Here is a 15,098-nt window from a genome sequence, read left to right as displayed (position 1 = left end):
ATCAGTTGCCGGCTTCTGGACGGCCGCTCACTGCGGCTGCTGGCCGCTCACGCTGGCTGCTGGCTACATACGGTAGCCCATGACAACCCGCTGCCACAGGGGCTGCAGCCTACACCGTCCCAGCGACTCATGGCAACCCAGCTCCAGGTTGAGCTGGTGTTCAGCATCTTAGCTGTAGAGGGCAGTGTCACTGGCCCTCATATGTGGGATCCAAACCGGGGCCCTCTGGCGTCCCAAGCCAGTTCTTAATCATCGCGCCACTCGGCCGGCCCCTCCCTTAAAATTTTTAATATATTCATTTTGAACAAGGATCCAAATCTTTTCCCTACAAGGTATGTTACCCTCAAAGTAGTGTGTTGCAGGCCGTGTATTTATCTAAATACATGCCCTGCACCTAAGCATAGATTTAAAACTGTTGCCTATAAACTTGGAGCTCACAAAACTCCCCCATGGAAACACTACTCATCTGCATTAGTTATTAATTCTAAGAGGCTGGGCAAATGTCCATGACATTCTCTATTTCATCCTAAAGGGATTTCTCCACCTAAAATGATAGGTGGCCTATTATTTAATAATAATAATAATAATAATAATAAAAATCAACAGCTAAATAATGAAAGAAAGAATAGGCTCCCCCAATATAGATGAAAATATTAATAACAACAATTTTTGGTACTCAGAAGACAGACACAGGACAGACATATGATACTTATAAGATAAGTAAGCATCCCAACACAGTGTCCCTGTGAAAGTAGTGGCTCTCCATGCTTGGGGGAGACAGAAGTGGCCATGTCAGTCTTCATCACTTGGTATATCATTTAGACTCAAACAATGAATTCAACCCAGACAGACACTTATATTGTGAAGGGAGACGTTGTTCACCTAATGAAAAGCCTGGTGTTCTCATTTGTATAATGGGAAGTATAGTAAAATCTTATGGGGATGTTGCAATGACGAGAAATGAATAGAAGAAAAGCATCTAACACACACACTCAGCATATGATACCTTTGTATGGACATTTCCTATTGTATTATTGTTTCTCTGGCATGAACAACAACACCTTGCACATTTCAATCCTCACAAGGAAGCAGGTGGTTGAGGCAAGTTAAGCTAAGATGATAGTAAGAAAGAATATCCCTAGCATGATAACTACAAATTTCAGGGAGAGGATTGTGAACTGAAACTCCAGCTGGGAACATGTATGTATCATGCAAAAAAGGAGTAAAGGCATCATCAGTGACATCAATATTCATTTGACATGGACATATGATAAAGTATGTAGCAATTAAGGTTAATTAAATAATAAAATGAATTAGATATACAAATAATAAAAACCTATTAGAGAAATACTTTTGAAAGACATCAGATATATATCATTAGAAAATTTTAAATATATTTTGAACCTTCACAAGTAATAGTCCATAATAAAAATAAAACTGTGTAGGTTTAATTTACCATGAATTATTCAAGCAAAAAAAAATACAGAGATAATGAAAGACTGGGTACCCACCAGTCAACAGTATCAGATTCACACACTTCATCATCCTCATTCTAGGTTTTTTTATTGCAACAAATAATACAGGCATATGTGAGGCCCCCACATATTTGCACAATCTTGATTCTTTTCTTTCCTCTGGGGAACCATGACATGAACTTCTTATATGTTATTCCCCTGCAATTTTTACTTTAATTAGTATCATTCTTCCATAAATTATTGCATTATTTTGTGTTTTGAAATATTTATATATACCAAACCATGCAGTGCATGTCACTTATATTTGGCATTCTTATTTAATTTATATTTTCTTTATGTTGATATATTTACCCCACCTTATTAATTTTAATTATGAGAGAGTATTCCAGTATATTGTTTCATTATATTTTACTTCCCCATTCCCTAACTGCTATACCTATGGTATATACCTTATGGTTAATGCCTTTTATCTTACACATGTTTATGAATACATATATAATATAAAGCAATGTGTGGGGGAGATCATCACATTCTCGATGATGTTGTCTCTAGGAAGGGGAGAGCAAGAAACGAAGGGGATACAAAAGGGATGCCTCCTGCATGAATATTGTTTTCTTACTTTATAAAAAAAGACCTGAAGCTGATATAGCAGAATGTCAACATTTGTTAATTCTGGAATGAGTTGATGGTGGTCATGTATTTTTTTATTTATTATACTATCTCTGCTGTTCTTATATAAAATATTTGGCACTTTTATAAAAAGAAATAGGTGTACCAGGAAGGCAGCCGGCTGATCTCTCTGCTTTTACTTTCCCCTGGATTTTTACGGCCCAGCTTCAGAGGTAATACAAACACTTTTCTGTACAATGGTGTATCATAAAACCAGGAGTCAAAATAAAAGGTAAAGCTGACCAAACCCCTTCCCCCATGACCACCACAAGAATGCAAGTAAATGTTGGAAAGTTTTGTAACAGTCATCATGTTTTAGAAGGGGCAGATTTCTGCTCAGGAGGATAATGAGTTTTTCCACTTTAGAGAATATGGGAGAACAGCAGATTGAGAACTGGCTGAGTATCGGTACAGAAGTACATGGGAACTTGTTAACAAGAAGAGAGCTAGGCTGGAATCTCATGGGACACTTTGTTCTGATCATTTCATGCATATACTTTCCTAAAATGCCTTCCCTGGATGAAATTGTGGTAAATCACCTGCCCTCATTTCCAAATCATTAATTGAGGGACTTAATTATCTGGCTGGCATCCGTGTGGAATGATGTTTGACACGACACTTGGATGTTACAATGGAAGCTCTGTCCACAGGAAGGGCAGAGAGACCAAGTGAAGCCATGGGTTCCTGGTCAAGAAGGATCATGTCTGGGAGGAGGCTCAGGTGTGCTGCTTCCTGACTAGGAAAGGGCTGTTGAGTGAGGTTGTCACAGGCTGCCTGCCTGGGGGATCAATATTCAAAGCTCTTCATTAGACAAACATTTTTAGTGTCATTCTGATCACTGGGTGCTGCAAATTCTTAAAGATCAACACAAAGGGAGAAAAAACTTCATGGTTGCTAATCCCTGACCCTGTTGGACCAGGCTTTCTCTCCACCTGTTCATGCTCACCTCCGCTTCACATACCTTAGGCACAAGTACACACACTTCTTTGCTGATAAATTCTAGGCTTTTTTTTAAGTTACAAACGAAGGCATCTCTTTCTCATTAATGATATCAGGTAGCTTGATTCCAATTTGAAGTGTGAAAACATAGTTTATGTATTGGGTATAAATAATATTATATTTGTAAACATAGCAAAATATTATAAAATTTAAACACAGGGGTATTTCATCTTTAGAGTCATTGAATGTTTCCTGTACCTTAATTTCTGTTCTCTATATTTTATACAACAGAATCTGATCTAGTATTTGTGATTAGTTGTGACTACTATCAATATACAGAGAGTTCATACTCCTTTTCTAGACTTTCATAACTATACTTTCTAATTTCCATAAAATAGATTCAGGGCATATTTTGTTTCACTTTGGGGAACTTTTGATTGAATTGTGGTTCTTCATTTTGTTTATTTATTTATTTATTTTTAATTGTTTATTTTTTCAGTTGACAGTCAATATTATTTTGTATTAGTTTCAAGTGTTCGACATGGTGGTTAGACATATAATTTATGCATTAGTCTAGTACCCATCTGGCACTATAAATAGTTGTTGCAGCATTACTGACTATTTTCTCTATGCTGTACTTTACATCCCTGTGACTATTTTCTAACTACCTATTTATATTTCTTAATCCTTACTCACCCTTCCCCTCCACCTCCACCCGTCTAGATACCATCAGTTTGTTCTCTGTATCTATGAGCCTGTTTCTGTTTTGTTTGTTTGTTTGTTTTGTTTATTAGATTCAACATAAAAGTGAGATCATGTGATGTTTGTCCTTCTCAGTCTGACTTATTTCACTTAGCAAAATACCCTCTAGGTCCATCCATGTTGTTGCAAATGATAAGATTTCATTCTTTTTTTATGGCAGAGTAATATTCTGCAAATTTCTTTTTCTTTTTTTTTTTTAAAGATTTTATTGGGGAGGGGGACAACATTGGGGAATCAGGCAAGGGGAACAGATAAGTTGTTGTCCTTTTGTTCTTTAGTCTAGTTGTGGAGGATGTTGCTTCACTGGCCCATGTTGGTATTGTGATCATTGTGCTCTTCCCGGCTGAGGCAGATTGGTTGCTGGCCATTGGACATCCGCTCATGGCGACTCACGGCAGCTCACGCTGGCTGCCAGCCACTCACAATAGCTCATGGCAGCCCACTGCAGCAGTGGCTGCAGCCTACACCATTGCCAGAGACTCACGGCAGCCCAGCTCCAAGCGGAGCTGTTGTTCACCATCTTAGCTGTAGAAGGCGCAGCATCACTGACCCTCATGTGGGATCTGAACTGGGGCCCTGCTGCTCAGAGCTGGCATCCCAAGCCAACTCCTAACCAATGCTCCACTCAGCCAGCCCAGTGTTTTTTATTTTGTTAGATAAATACCCAGGAGTGAAATTGCTGGGTCATAAGGTAGATAATTTTTAAATTTTCTTTTTATTTTTTATTATTAGTTTCTGGTGTGCAAAACAATGCAATAGTAATGCTTTTCACCCCTCACAAAGTGACAGTCCTCTGCCCCCAATCCACCACCCACCCACCCCTGATATCATACATATCTATTACAATTCCATTGACTCCACTCCCCACACTGTACTGACCACTGCACTGTACATCTGAAGCTGCTGTTGAATAATATTATATGTCAACTATAATCTAATATTTATAAAGTAGTTAATTTTTTGAGAAACCCCCATACTGTTTTCCATTGTGGCTGCACCAATTTGTAATCTCACCAATAGTGCACAATGATTCCCTTTTCTCCACATCCCCACCAAAACCTGTTGAGTGTTGATTTATTGATGATAGGCATTCTGAGAGGTGTGAGGTGATATCTAATTGTGATTTTTATTTGCATTTTTCTGTTGATTAGTGATGTTGAGCATCTTTTCATATATCTATTGGCAATCTGTATGTTCTCTTTTGAGAAATGTCTATCCAGGTCCACTTTTTAAATTGGATTGTTTGGTTTCTTGGTGTTGAGTATTATGAGTTTTTATTACAAATTTTGGATATTAGTCCCTTATTAGATGTATCAGTGGCAAATATTTCTCCCATTTGGGTGTCTTCGTTTTTTTTATAGTTTACTTTGCTATGCAAAAAATTTTAGTTTGATATAGTCCCATTTATTTATTTTTGTTTTCTTTGCCCAAGGAAATACATCAGTAAAAATATTGCTAAGGGCAATGTCTGAGAGTTTACTGCCTATATTTTCTTCTAGGGGTTTTATGGTTCAGGTTTTACATTTAGTTCTTTAATACATTTTGCCGTACACAAGAATAAATTGAATAAATTGTGTATGGTGTAAGAATGTGGTCCAGTTTCATGGTTTTGCATGTATCTGTGCAGTTTTCCCAGCACCATTTATTGAATAGACTGTCTTTACCCCAATCTATATTCTTACTTCCTTTGTCATAGATTAAATGACCACATAGGCATGGATGTATTTCTGGGCTCTCTATTCTTTTGCATTGATCTGTATGTCTGTTTTTATGTCAATACAATACCATGCTGTTTTGATTACTATAGCTTTGTAGTATACTTTGATATCAGGTAGCATGATACATCTAGCTTTGTTCTTTATAAGAATTATGGTGACTATTCAGGGTTTTTTATACTTCCATATAAATTTTAGGATTACTTCTCCTAGTTCTATGAAAAATGCCCAGGAGAAGGATTGCTGGGTCATATAGTAATTCTATTCTTAATTTTTTGAGGAACCTCCACACTGCCTTCCATAGCTGCTGCCCTGGGTATCTACCCTAAAAATCTGAAAACATTTATCCATAAAGATATACATGCTCCTATGTTCATTGCAGCTTTATTTATGGTGGCCAAGACATGGAAACAACAAAACTGTCCTTCAATAGATGATTGGATAAAGAATATGTGGTATATATGCACAATGGAATACTATTCTGCCATAAGAAAAGAGGAAATAATGCCATTTGCAACAACATGGGTGGATCCTGAGATTATTACACTAAGCAAAATAATTCATACAGAAAAAGTTGAGAACCATATGATTTCACTGATATGTGGCATATAAAACTTAAAACAACAAAGGAACAAGACAAACAAATGAAGAAATAAAAAACTCATAGACACAGACAATAGTTTAGTGGTCACCAGAGGGTAAGGGGGAGGGGGGTGGTAGATGAGGGTAAATGGGATCAAATATATGGTGATGGAAGGAGAACTGACTGGGTGGTGAACACACACTGTGATATATAGATAATGTATTACAGAATTGCACACCTGAAACCTATGTAACTTTACTAACAGTTGTCACCCAATAAACTTTAATAAAATAAAAAAAGAAAGAAAAATACCATTGGGGGAGGGGGGTTGTTACTTTGTGAGGGTGAAAAGGGTAACTATTGCATTTTTCTGTACACCTGAAACTAACAATAAAAAAAATAATAAAAATACCATTGGTATTTTGATAGGGATTGCATTGAATCTATATATTGCTTTGGGTAGTATGGACATTTTAACTATATTAATTCTTCCTATCCATAAGCGTGGTATATGTTTCCATTTATTTGCATCTTCTTTAATTTCTCTCTTCAATGCCTTATAATTTTCTGAGTACAGGCCTTTTATTCCTTGGTTAAATGTATTTCTAGGTATTTTTTCTTTTGATGCATTTGTAAATGGGATTGTTTTCTTAATTTCTCTTTCTGAAAGTTCATTATTGGTGTATAATATGCAACCATATCTGGATATTAATTTTGTATTACTATTAATACAGAGAGTTCCTGACTTGCAAATGAGTTCCATTCCGGGAGAACGTTCATAAGTCAGATTTGTTCATAAGTCTGGCAAAGTGAGTCATACATCTTTGGCACAAATATACAATGTAAAGCCAATGGTTGAATGATTCATGTTATAAGTACGAGCGATGTCTACCATCTTTTTGCCTTGGTCCAATCTCTCAATTATTTTCACTTTTGTTTCCATGGTTATTGCTTTGCACTTCCTAGCAGTCCCCTCAACATCACCACTGCCTTTCCTCTTGCTTCTGGACATCCTGGGCTCTGATTGAGCACTGTACTACTGTACACTATCGCACTGTACAGTAAGCACACAGCAGCACAACTGTGACAATGTCCGGCAGACACAGTGAGCTACTTGCGCAATTTGTTCGCATCTACGAATGTTCGTAATGCGAGGTCCGTTCATATCTGTGAAAGTTCGCAACTCTAATGTTCATAAATCGGGGACTTATTGTACTTTATTAAATTCATTTATAAGTTTAATACTTTTTTGGTGGAATATTTGGGGTTCTTGCTATAGAGTATCATGTCATTGGCAAAAAAATGACAGTTTTACTTTTTCCTTTCCAATTTGGATGCCTTTTATTTCTTTTTCTTGTCTGATTGCTGTGGCTAGGACTTCCAATACTAAGTTGAATAAAAATAGTGAAAGTGGGCATCCTTGCCTTGTTTCTGATCTTAAAGAGAATGCTTTTAGCTTTTAACTATTGAGTGTGATGTTGGCTGTGGGTTTGTCACATATGGCCTTTATTATGTTGAGATATGTTTCTTCCATTCCCACTTTGCTGAGAGTTTTTATCATAAATGGATGCTGGATTTTATTAAATGCTTTTTCTGTATCTATTGATATGACCATATGATTTTTATTCTTCATTTTTTTATGTGATGTATCACATTAAATGATTTATGGATACTGAACCAACTTTACATTCCAAGAATAAATCCCAGTTGACCATGATGTATGATCTTTTTAATAAAAGTGCTGAATTCAGTTTGTTAATATTTTGTTGAGGATGTTTGGATCTCTGTTCATCAAAGATATTGGCCTATAATTTTTTTGGTAGTGTCTTAGTCTGGTTTTAGAATCAGGATAATGTTGGCCTTGTAAAATGAGCTTGGGAGCCTTAGCTCCTCTTCAATTTTTTTGAAATAGTTTGAGAAGGATAGGTGTTTATTTGTCTTAGAATTTTTGGTAAAATTCACCTGGGAAGCCACCTAGTGCAGGACTTTTGTTTTTGTTGGGAGTTTTTTGATGACGGATTCAATTTCATTAGTAGTTATTGGTAAGTTCAGATTTTCTTTTTCTTCTTGATTCAGTCTTGGAAGATTGTATGCTTCTAGGAATCTGTCCATTCCTTCCAGATTGTCCAATTTGTTGGCATGCAATTTTTTATAGTATTTCCCTATAATCCTTTGTATTTCTGTGGTGTCATTTGTCAATTCTCTTTCATTTCTGAATTTATTTATTTAGGTTCTCTGTCTTTTTTTCTTGATGAGTCTGGTTAAAAGTTTATCAACTTTGTTTATCTCTTCAAAGAACCAGCTTTTGGGTTCATTGGTCTTTTGTATTGTTTTTAAGCCTCTATTTGGTTTATCTCCGCTCTGACCTTTATTAATTTCTTTCTACTCACTTTGGGCTTTGTTTGTTGTTCCTTTTTCAATTCCCTTGGTGTAAGTTTAGATTGTCTATCTGAGATTTTTCTTTGTTTCTTTTTTGAAGTAGACCTGTATTGTTATGAATTTCCCTCTTAGAACTGCTTTCACAGTTTCCTCTAGACTTGGGGTCATTGCGTTTTCATTTTCATTTGTCTCAAGGTATCTTTTGATTTCTTCCTTAATCTCATTGTTAACCCTTTCATTGTTTAATAGCATGTTATTTAGCCTCCATGTGTTTATGTGTTTTTCAGTTTTCCTCTTGTTTTTTATTTCTAGTTTCATACTATTTTGGTTGGAAAATATGCTTGATATGATTTCAATCTTCATACATTATGGAGACTTGTTTTGTGGCCTAACCTGTGGTCTGTCCTGGAAAATGTTCCATGTACACTTAAAAAGAATGTATATTCTGCTGCTTTGGGGTGAAATGTTCTAAAATTATCAATTAAACCCATATGATCTAATATGTCATTTAAAGCTGCTGTTGCCTTGTTGATTTTCTACCTGCATGATTTATCTTTTATGTCAATGGATAAAGGACTGTATTACTGTTGATCTCTATCTCTCTTAATGTCCATCAATATTTGCTTTATATATTTAGGTGCTCCTATATTGAATGCATCAATGTTTACAAGGGTTATATCCTCTTGTTAAATTGATCCTTTTATTATTGTATAATGTCTTTCTTTGTGTCTTGCTACAGCTTTTGTTTTAAAGTCTATTTTGTCTGGAGTATTGCTACTCCAACTTTTCTTTTTGTTTCCATTTACATGAAATACCTTTTTCTACCCCTTTACTTCTAGTATGTGTCTGTCTTTCAATCTGAAGTGTGTCTCTTGCACACAGCATATATATTGATCTTATTTCTTATCTATTCAGCCATCCTATGCCTTTTCATTGGTGCATTTAATCCATTTACATTTAAAGTAATTATTGTTAAGAATATAGTTATTGCCTTTTTTAAAATGCAAGTTTATTGGTGTGACAATTGTTAGCAAAGTTACATAGATTTCAAGGGTATGATTCTATAATACATCATCTATATATCACATTGTGTGTTCACCACTCAGAGTCAGTTCTCTTTACATCACCATATATTTGACCGCTTTACCTTCATCTACCACCCCCTTCCCCCCCTTACCCTCTGGTAACCACTAAACTATTGTCTGCATCTATCAGTTTTTATTTCTTCATTTTTTTGTCTTGCTCCTTTGTTGTTTTCAATTTTATATACCACATATCAAAGAAATTATATGGTTCTTGACTTTTTCTATCTCACTTATTTCATTTTTAATAGCTAATCTATATTTATAAATATAATTATATACTCACATATAAAAACTAGTTTTTCACACTTGAAGTTAGAATCCAATTGCCTGATATCATTAATTAGATACAGATGCCATTGCTTGTACCTAAAAAATGAAGACTGGAGTTCTATTAGAGAAGGATGGTGTATCCACATGTGCAAGGTATGTGAAACAGATGAGAGAGAAACAGGTGGAGAGAACTGGATGGGGAACACCTGTCCTCGCAGGATCAAGGAATCAGCCATCCTGAACTTCTTCTTTCTGTACTCTTGGTCTTTGGGGATTTACAGTCTGCTGGGATCTGAATAACAGTAAAAGCATTTGTCTAATGAGGAGCTTTTGATATTAAACCTCCAAGGATGCAGAGACTGCAAATAGTTTTTCCATGACCACTGCACTCATCAATCCTGTCCATTCAGGAAGCAATAACTGTGTCTCCTCCCAGAGATGATCCCTGTTGCCCAGAAACATGGGGCAACAGGCTTCTGCCCTTCTCAGACACAGATCTTCTATCTCTATCATTCAATATCTGGGAAGATGTCTACTATCATCTCACAATGATGCCAGCCAGGTAACCTCAAGTCTCTTAAACAGTGCTTTGGGCATGCGGGTAGGTGTTTGCTACAGTTTCATCCATGCACAGCTGTGAGGAGAGTCCATGCTTAAGATGATTGATACTAAGTTCCCTGTACAACTTATGCCTGTCTGTCATTATCATGACATGTTTTTTGTACATTGGCAATGATACCCAGCTCTCATTCTGCTAGTTTTCTACTATGCCTATGTAATGGCAGGAACCATTTTGTTCTGAGCCTAAATCCTCTCCTTCTCAAACATGATGACTGAGAGAAAATTCTTTTACTTCCATCCCTGTGGTGGTGAAGAGAAGAGGTGTAGTATCCTTTTAACCTACCATAAACCTTCTAAGAAAAACTAACAATAAATAAATAAATAATTTTAAAAACTTAATGTTATTTTTATTATGTGGCTATGAGGACTCTGGAGAAGGAAGTGTAGACCCAGACAACAGAGCAGACTCCTTCCTTTGTCCACTTTACAAAGTATTCAATAGTTTAAATTATAAGAACAGCATTGATATTACAATAATAATTTTAAAATACAACTATCCACCCTTTTACAGAATTAACAAATGATGGCATTTTGCTATATTCATGCATTTTTTAAAATAAAGGAACAAAATAATATACATACAGATGGAACCCCTTTTTGTAATCTCTTCATTTTCTTTACAGAGGCAACATCAATGTGATGGTATCCCAAAGGCAGGATTTCATATTTTATATGTATCCATAAATACATATATATGTACATATAACAGTTATATATATATGTATATGAAAATATTTAATAAATATAAACATCATAGTATCTCTCAACTAGAAAATTAACACATGAATTGTGATGTAACAATATAGTGGAACAGTCTATGGTAGTTAAAATAAATGAAACAAAACAATGTACCAACATTAATAAAAAAATATTAAATGCAGAGGCCAATTATAAAATGGCTGGTACTCTGCTTAGTTACTGCTTTTTAAATGGAAACAAACCCAGTACACTTGCTGATGGAAAAATACCAAATATAAGAAAAAGTGTAGCAGTATAATGTATATCAAGTTAATGTAGTGATTCCCTCATGGAAAGAAAAGAGTCAATTTGTACAAAGACCTGAGGTGGAACCCTTAAAAAATACCTATTATTTATTTCAATGAAAATACCTAAAGAAAAGATGGTGAACTGTGTGAATTTAATAACATTGAGTGATGGGTACTCAAGCTTTCATTATTATCCTCTATACTTTTTGTTATGCTTGCATACTCCAAAATAAATATAAACATACCTATGCAGGTTTTAAAATAATTTAAAATTTCTCATACTGTAGACTCTATTTCAAACAACTTTTTCTCTTGTGGGTTTTTGTTGCTTGTGTTGATTCATATATCTAATTTATATTATTATTTAATTCATTTCAATTGCTTTATGTCCATGTCAAATGAATATTGATATCATTGATATTTCCTTTTTTACCCCATACATGAACAAGATTCCAGAGGGAATTTCAGTACATAAACCCATCACTGAAATTTGCATTGTCATGCTAAGGATGTTCTCTTTTTCTTTCCTGTTTCCTCAACTTGCCGTACACTGGAAGTTTCCTCCTAGGAGTGAAACATGTCATGTACTTGTAGTCAGCAAAAAAATAATAATCACAATATGAAATGTTATAATGAGGGTCCCATATGCTGAGCACTGACCTGGCTGCCCTAAGCCTACTCAATTTTCATCATTGAAACAACCCAATTAAGTTTATGTTAGTTCCCAATACACAAGTGAGAACATTGGGCTTCTCATACAGTTGAAGGGTTTCACCAGTCAAAAAGCAAGTTGTGAAGCTGTATGAAATTCAGAGTGCCTGAGTCTAAGATTTACACCAAATAATTGATTCTCTGATGGCCACTTCTGTGTCTCTAAGGACAGATAAAACTACTACAGCACAGGAACACACCTTTTAAGATGCCTGGTACTAGTGTTATCTGACAAGTCTCTTTCTTCTGATGACCAAATTATTTTCTTATTTGATGTCTTTTTAGGATCCTATGCATTTCGTCCTTTTTTATTATCAACCAACTTTGTTTTAATCATATATCACTTATCACGTTAGAGAAAGAACATTCCTAAAGATGAGATTTTGTTATTTTATTCTTATATTTCTATTTGTTTGAAGGTGAGAAATAATTCTGAAGAAATAAAGCAAAGTCTTCTTTATTCCATTCTAATGACCTGCCACAATGTATTACACAGTCATTACTCAACAAAATTTTGGGCTATTAAGTGAGTAGAGGGAAGAGGGGCAGGGAGAGAAAAAGGATGGAGGGAAAAATAAGCAGAATGAAACATTGAAGTATTCACATGGGTTCACAGTATAGATGACTGTTTCTCTAGAGCAACAGTTCTCAAACTTTAGCCTATGTCAGAATCATCTGGAGAGATTGTTAAAACAGATTGCTGGTCGTCACCCCTGGATCTTATCGTCAATAAACCTGGAGTGTGGCACAAATATTGGCACTTCTAACAAGGTCCCAGGTACTGTTATGCAGAACCAGGGATCATACATTTATTTTCACGTCACTCAATGTTTTACATCAGATTCATCAACTATATAGAACCCAGAAACAAAACAGATATTTCAGGATTTGTCCTCCTGGGATTGACAGATGATCCAGAACTACAGCCCATCCTCTTCTGTCTGTTTCTGTCCATGTACCTGGTCACCGTGCTGGGGAACCAGCTCATCATCCTGGCTGTCAGCTCAGACTCCCACCTCCACACACCCATGTACTTCTTCCTCTCCAACCTGTCCTTGGCTGACATCTGTTTAAGCACAACCACCATCCCAAAGATGCTGGTGAACATCCAAACACAGAATCAGCACATCTGTTACACAGGCTGCTTCACCCAGATTTGCCTTGTTCTGATTTTTGGTGGTATGGAAAACTTTCTCCTTACAGCAATGGCTTATGACCACTATGTGGCCATTTGTCACCCTTTGATGTACACGGTCATCATGAGCCCCAACATCTGTGGGCTGTTGATTCTCCTCTCCTTGCTCATCAGCATTGTGAATGCCCTGCTCCACAGTGTAATGGTACTTTGACTGTGGAAACTGTATATCCCCCAATTATTCTGTGAACTTGCTCAGGTCATCAAGCTCACTTGCTCGAACTCTCTCATCAACACCATCCTGGCTAATTCTATGGATAGTATATTCAGTGGTATTTCTCTTACTGAGATTATTTTCTCTTACATTCAAATTGTCTCTTCACTTGTGAGAATTCCATTAGCAAGCAGAAAATATAAAGCTTTTTCCACCTGTGGGTCGCATCTCTTAGTTGTCTTCTTATTCTATGGCACAGGTTTTGGGGTGTACATCAGCTCTGCAGTTACTGACTATTCCAGGAAGACTGCAGTGGCCTCAATGTTGTACATTGTGGTTCCTCAAATGTTAAACCCCTTTATTTACAGCCTGAGGAACAGAGATATGAAGGGAGCCTTGAGAAAAATAATGAGTAGGATAACATTTCGTCAGTGATTGTGTCATCACATTTGGGCTCGGTTTCTAAAGTGAGTCAAAGCGAAAGATATTCGGTTGTTTCAAATAACTAACATTTCTTTCACCAAGGTCTAAAATGATAGATAACATGATGACTAACTAAGTCCATTTCAAATTAGCCTTGAAATCTGATTTTGCTCTTTGTCTTTCTCTGTGATGTTTGACAAGTGATTTCAACTGTCTGAACTCAGATTTTTGGATCACATCCACAGAAATAGAGCCTCAGCCCCAAATCTTGTAATAGTAATTTTGGGGTCGAATGTTTTAACATAAATGTGGGAAAAGTTAGATAGGACCAAGGAAGGATTTAAGCAAGCCTACAGTTATAAGTATTGAGTAGCTTTTCACCTAATCTCATGGTTAGGACCATGTGAATTTCACCTCAGATTTAGGCCTACTGTGAGACAAGGAAGCTGACCTTTCTCACCCCAACACAGCAATTACTGAGAGTAGTCTCTATTATACTGTATCTCTTTGGTGCAGCACCAGAATACCCCATATTCAGTTTCATAAGGTATAACATTGATATAATTAGATCATGACAGCTGTTTCAGATGATTTGAGATACTTGAACTTAAAGCTGAAGTGTTCAGTTCTGATAAGAAAAAAGAAACCCTGGTTTGTTAACATACAATATTATCCTATTTCAGCTTCAGGTGTATAGCACAGTGGTCAGGCATCCACACAGTCAATGAAGTGATCCCTTGATAAGTCCACTACCCATCTGACACCCTACATGATTTTTACGACAGTGTTGACTATAATCCTAATGCTATATTTCACATCCACATGACTATATTGTGTCCACTAACTTACTCTTCCTAATCCCTTCGTCTTCTCTCCCATCTCTTTCTCCCCTTATCAAGCAACCAACAGTTTTTTTCTATATCTCAAGTCTAATTCTGTTTTGTTTGCTCATTTATTCCATTCTTTAGAGTCCACATATAAGAGAGATCATATGGTATTTGTCTTTCTCAGTCTGACTTATTTCACTTAGCATAATACTTTCAAGGTCCATTATGTTTTTGCAAATGGCAAGGTTTCATTCTTTTTTTATAGCCAAGTAATACTCCGTTGAATAAATGTACCACAGTTTCT

General features: G+C 36.1%; 1 protein-coding gene across 1 annotated transcript; it reads left to right on the top strand.

Moving 5' to 3' along the window:
* The first annotated feature begins 13,022 nt into the window (after positions 1 to 13,022).
* LOC109376476 (olfactory receptor 7G2-like) lies at positions 13,023 to 13,979 on the top strand. The gene is given in 1 exon segment (XM_019632402.1): positions 13,023 to 13,979. A coding segment is annotated over 1 exon segment (957 nt).
* The last annotated feature ends 1,119 nt before the right edge of the window (positions 13,980 to 15,098 follow it).

The sequence above is a fragment of the Hipposideros armiger genome, unplaced genomic scaffold (genome assembly GCF_001890085.2).
Source record: "Hipposideros armiger isolate ML-2016 unplaced genomic scaffold, ASM189008v1 scaffold_1138, whole genome shotgun sequence".
Taxonomy (NCBI): domain Eukaryota; kingdom Metazoa; phylum Chordata; class Mammalia; order Chiroptera; family Hipposideridae; genus Hipposideros; species Hipposideros armiger.
This window is presented reverse-complemented; position numbering and strand designations above follow the sequence as displayed.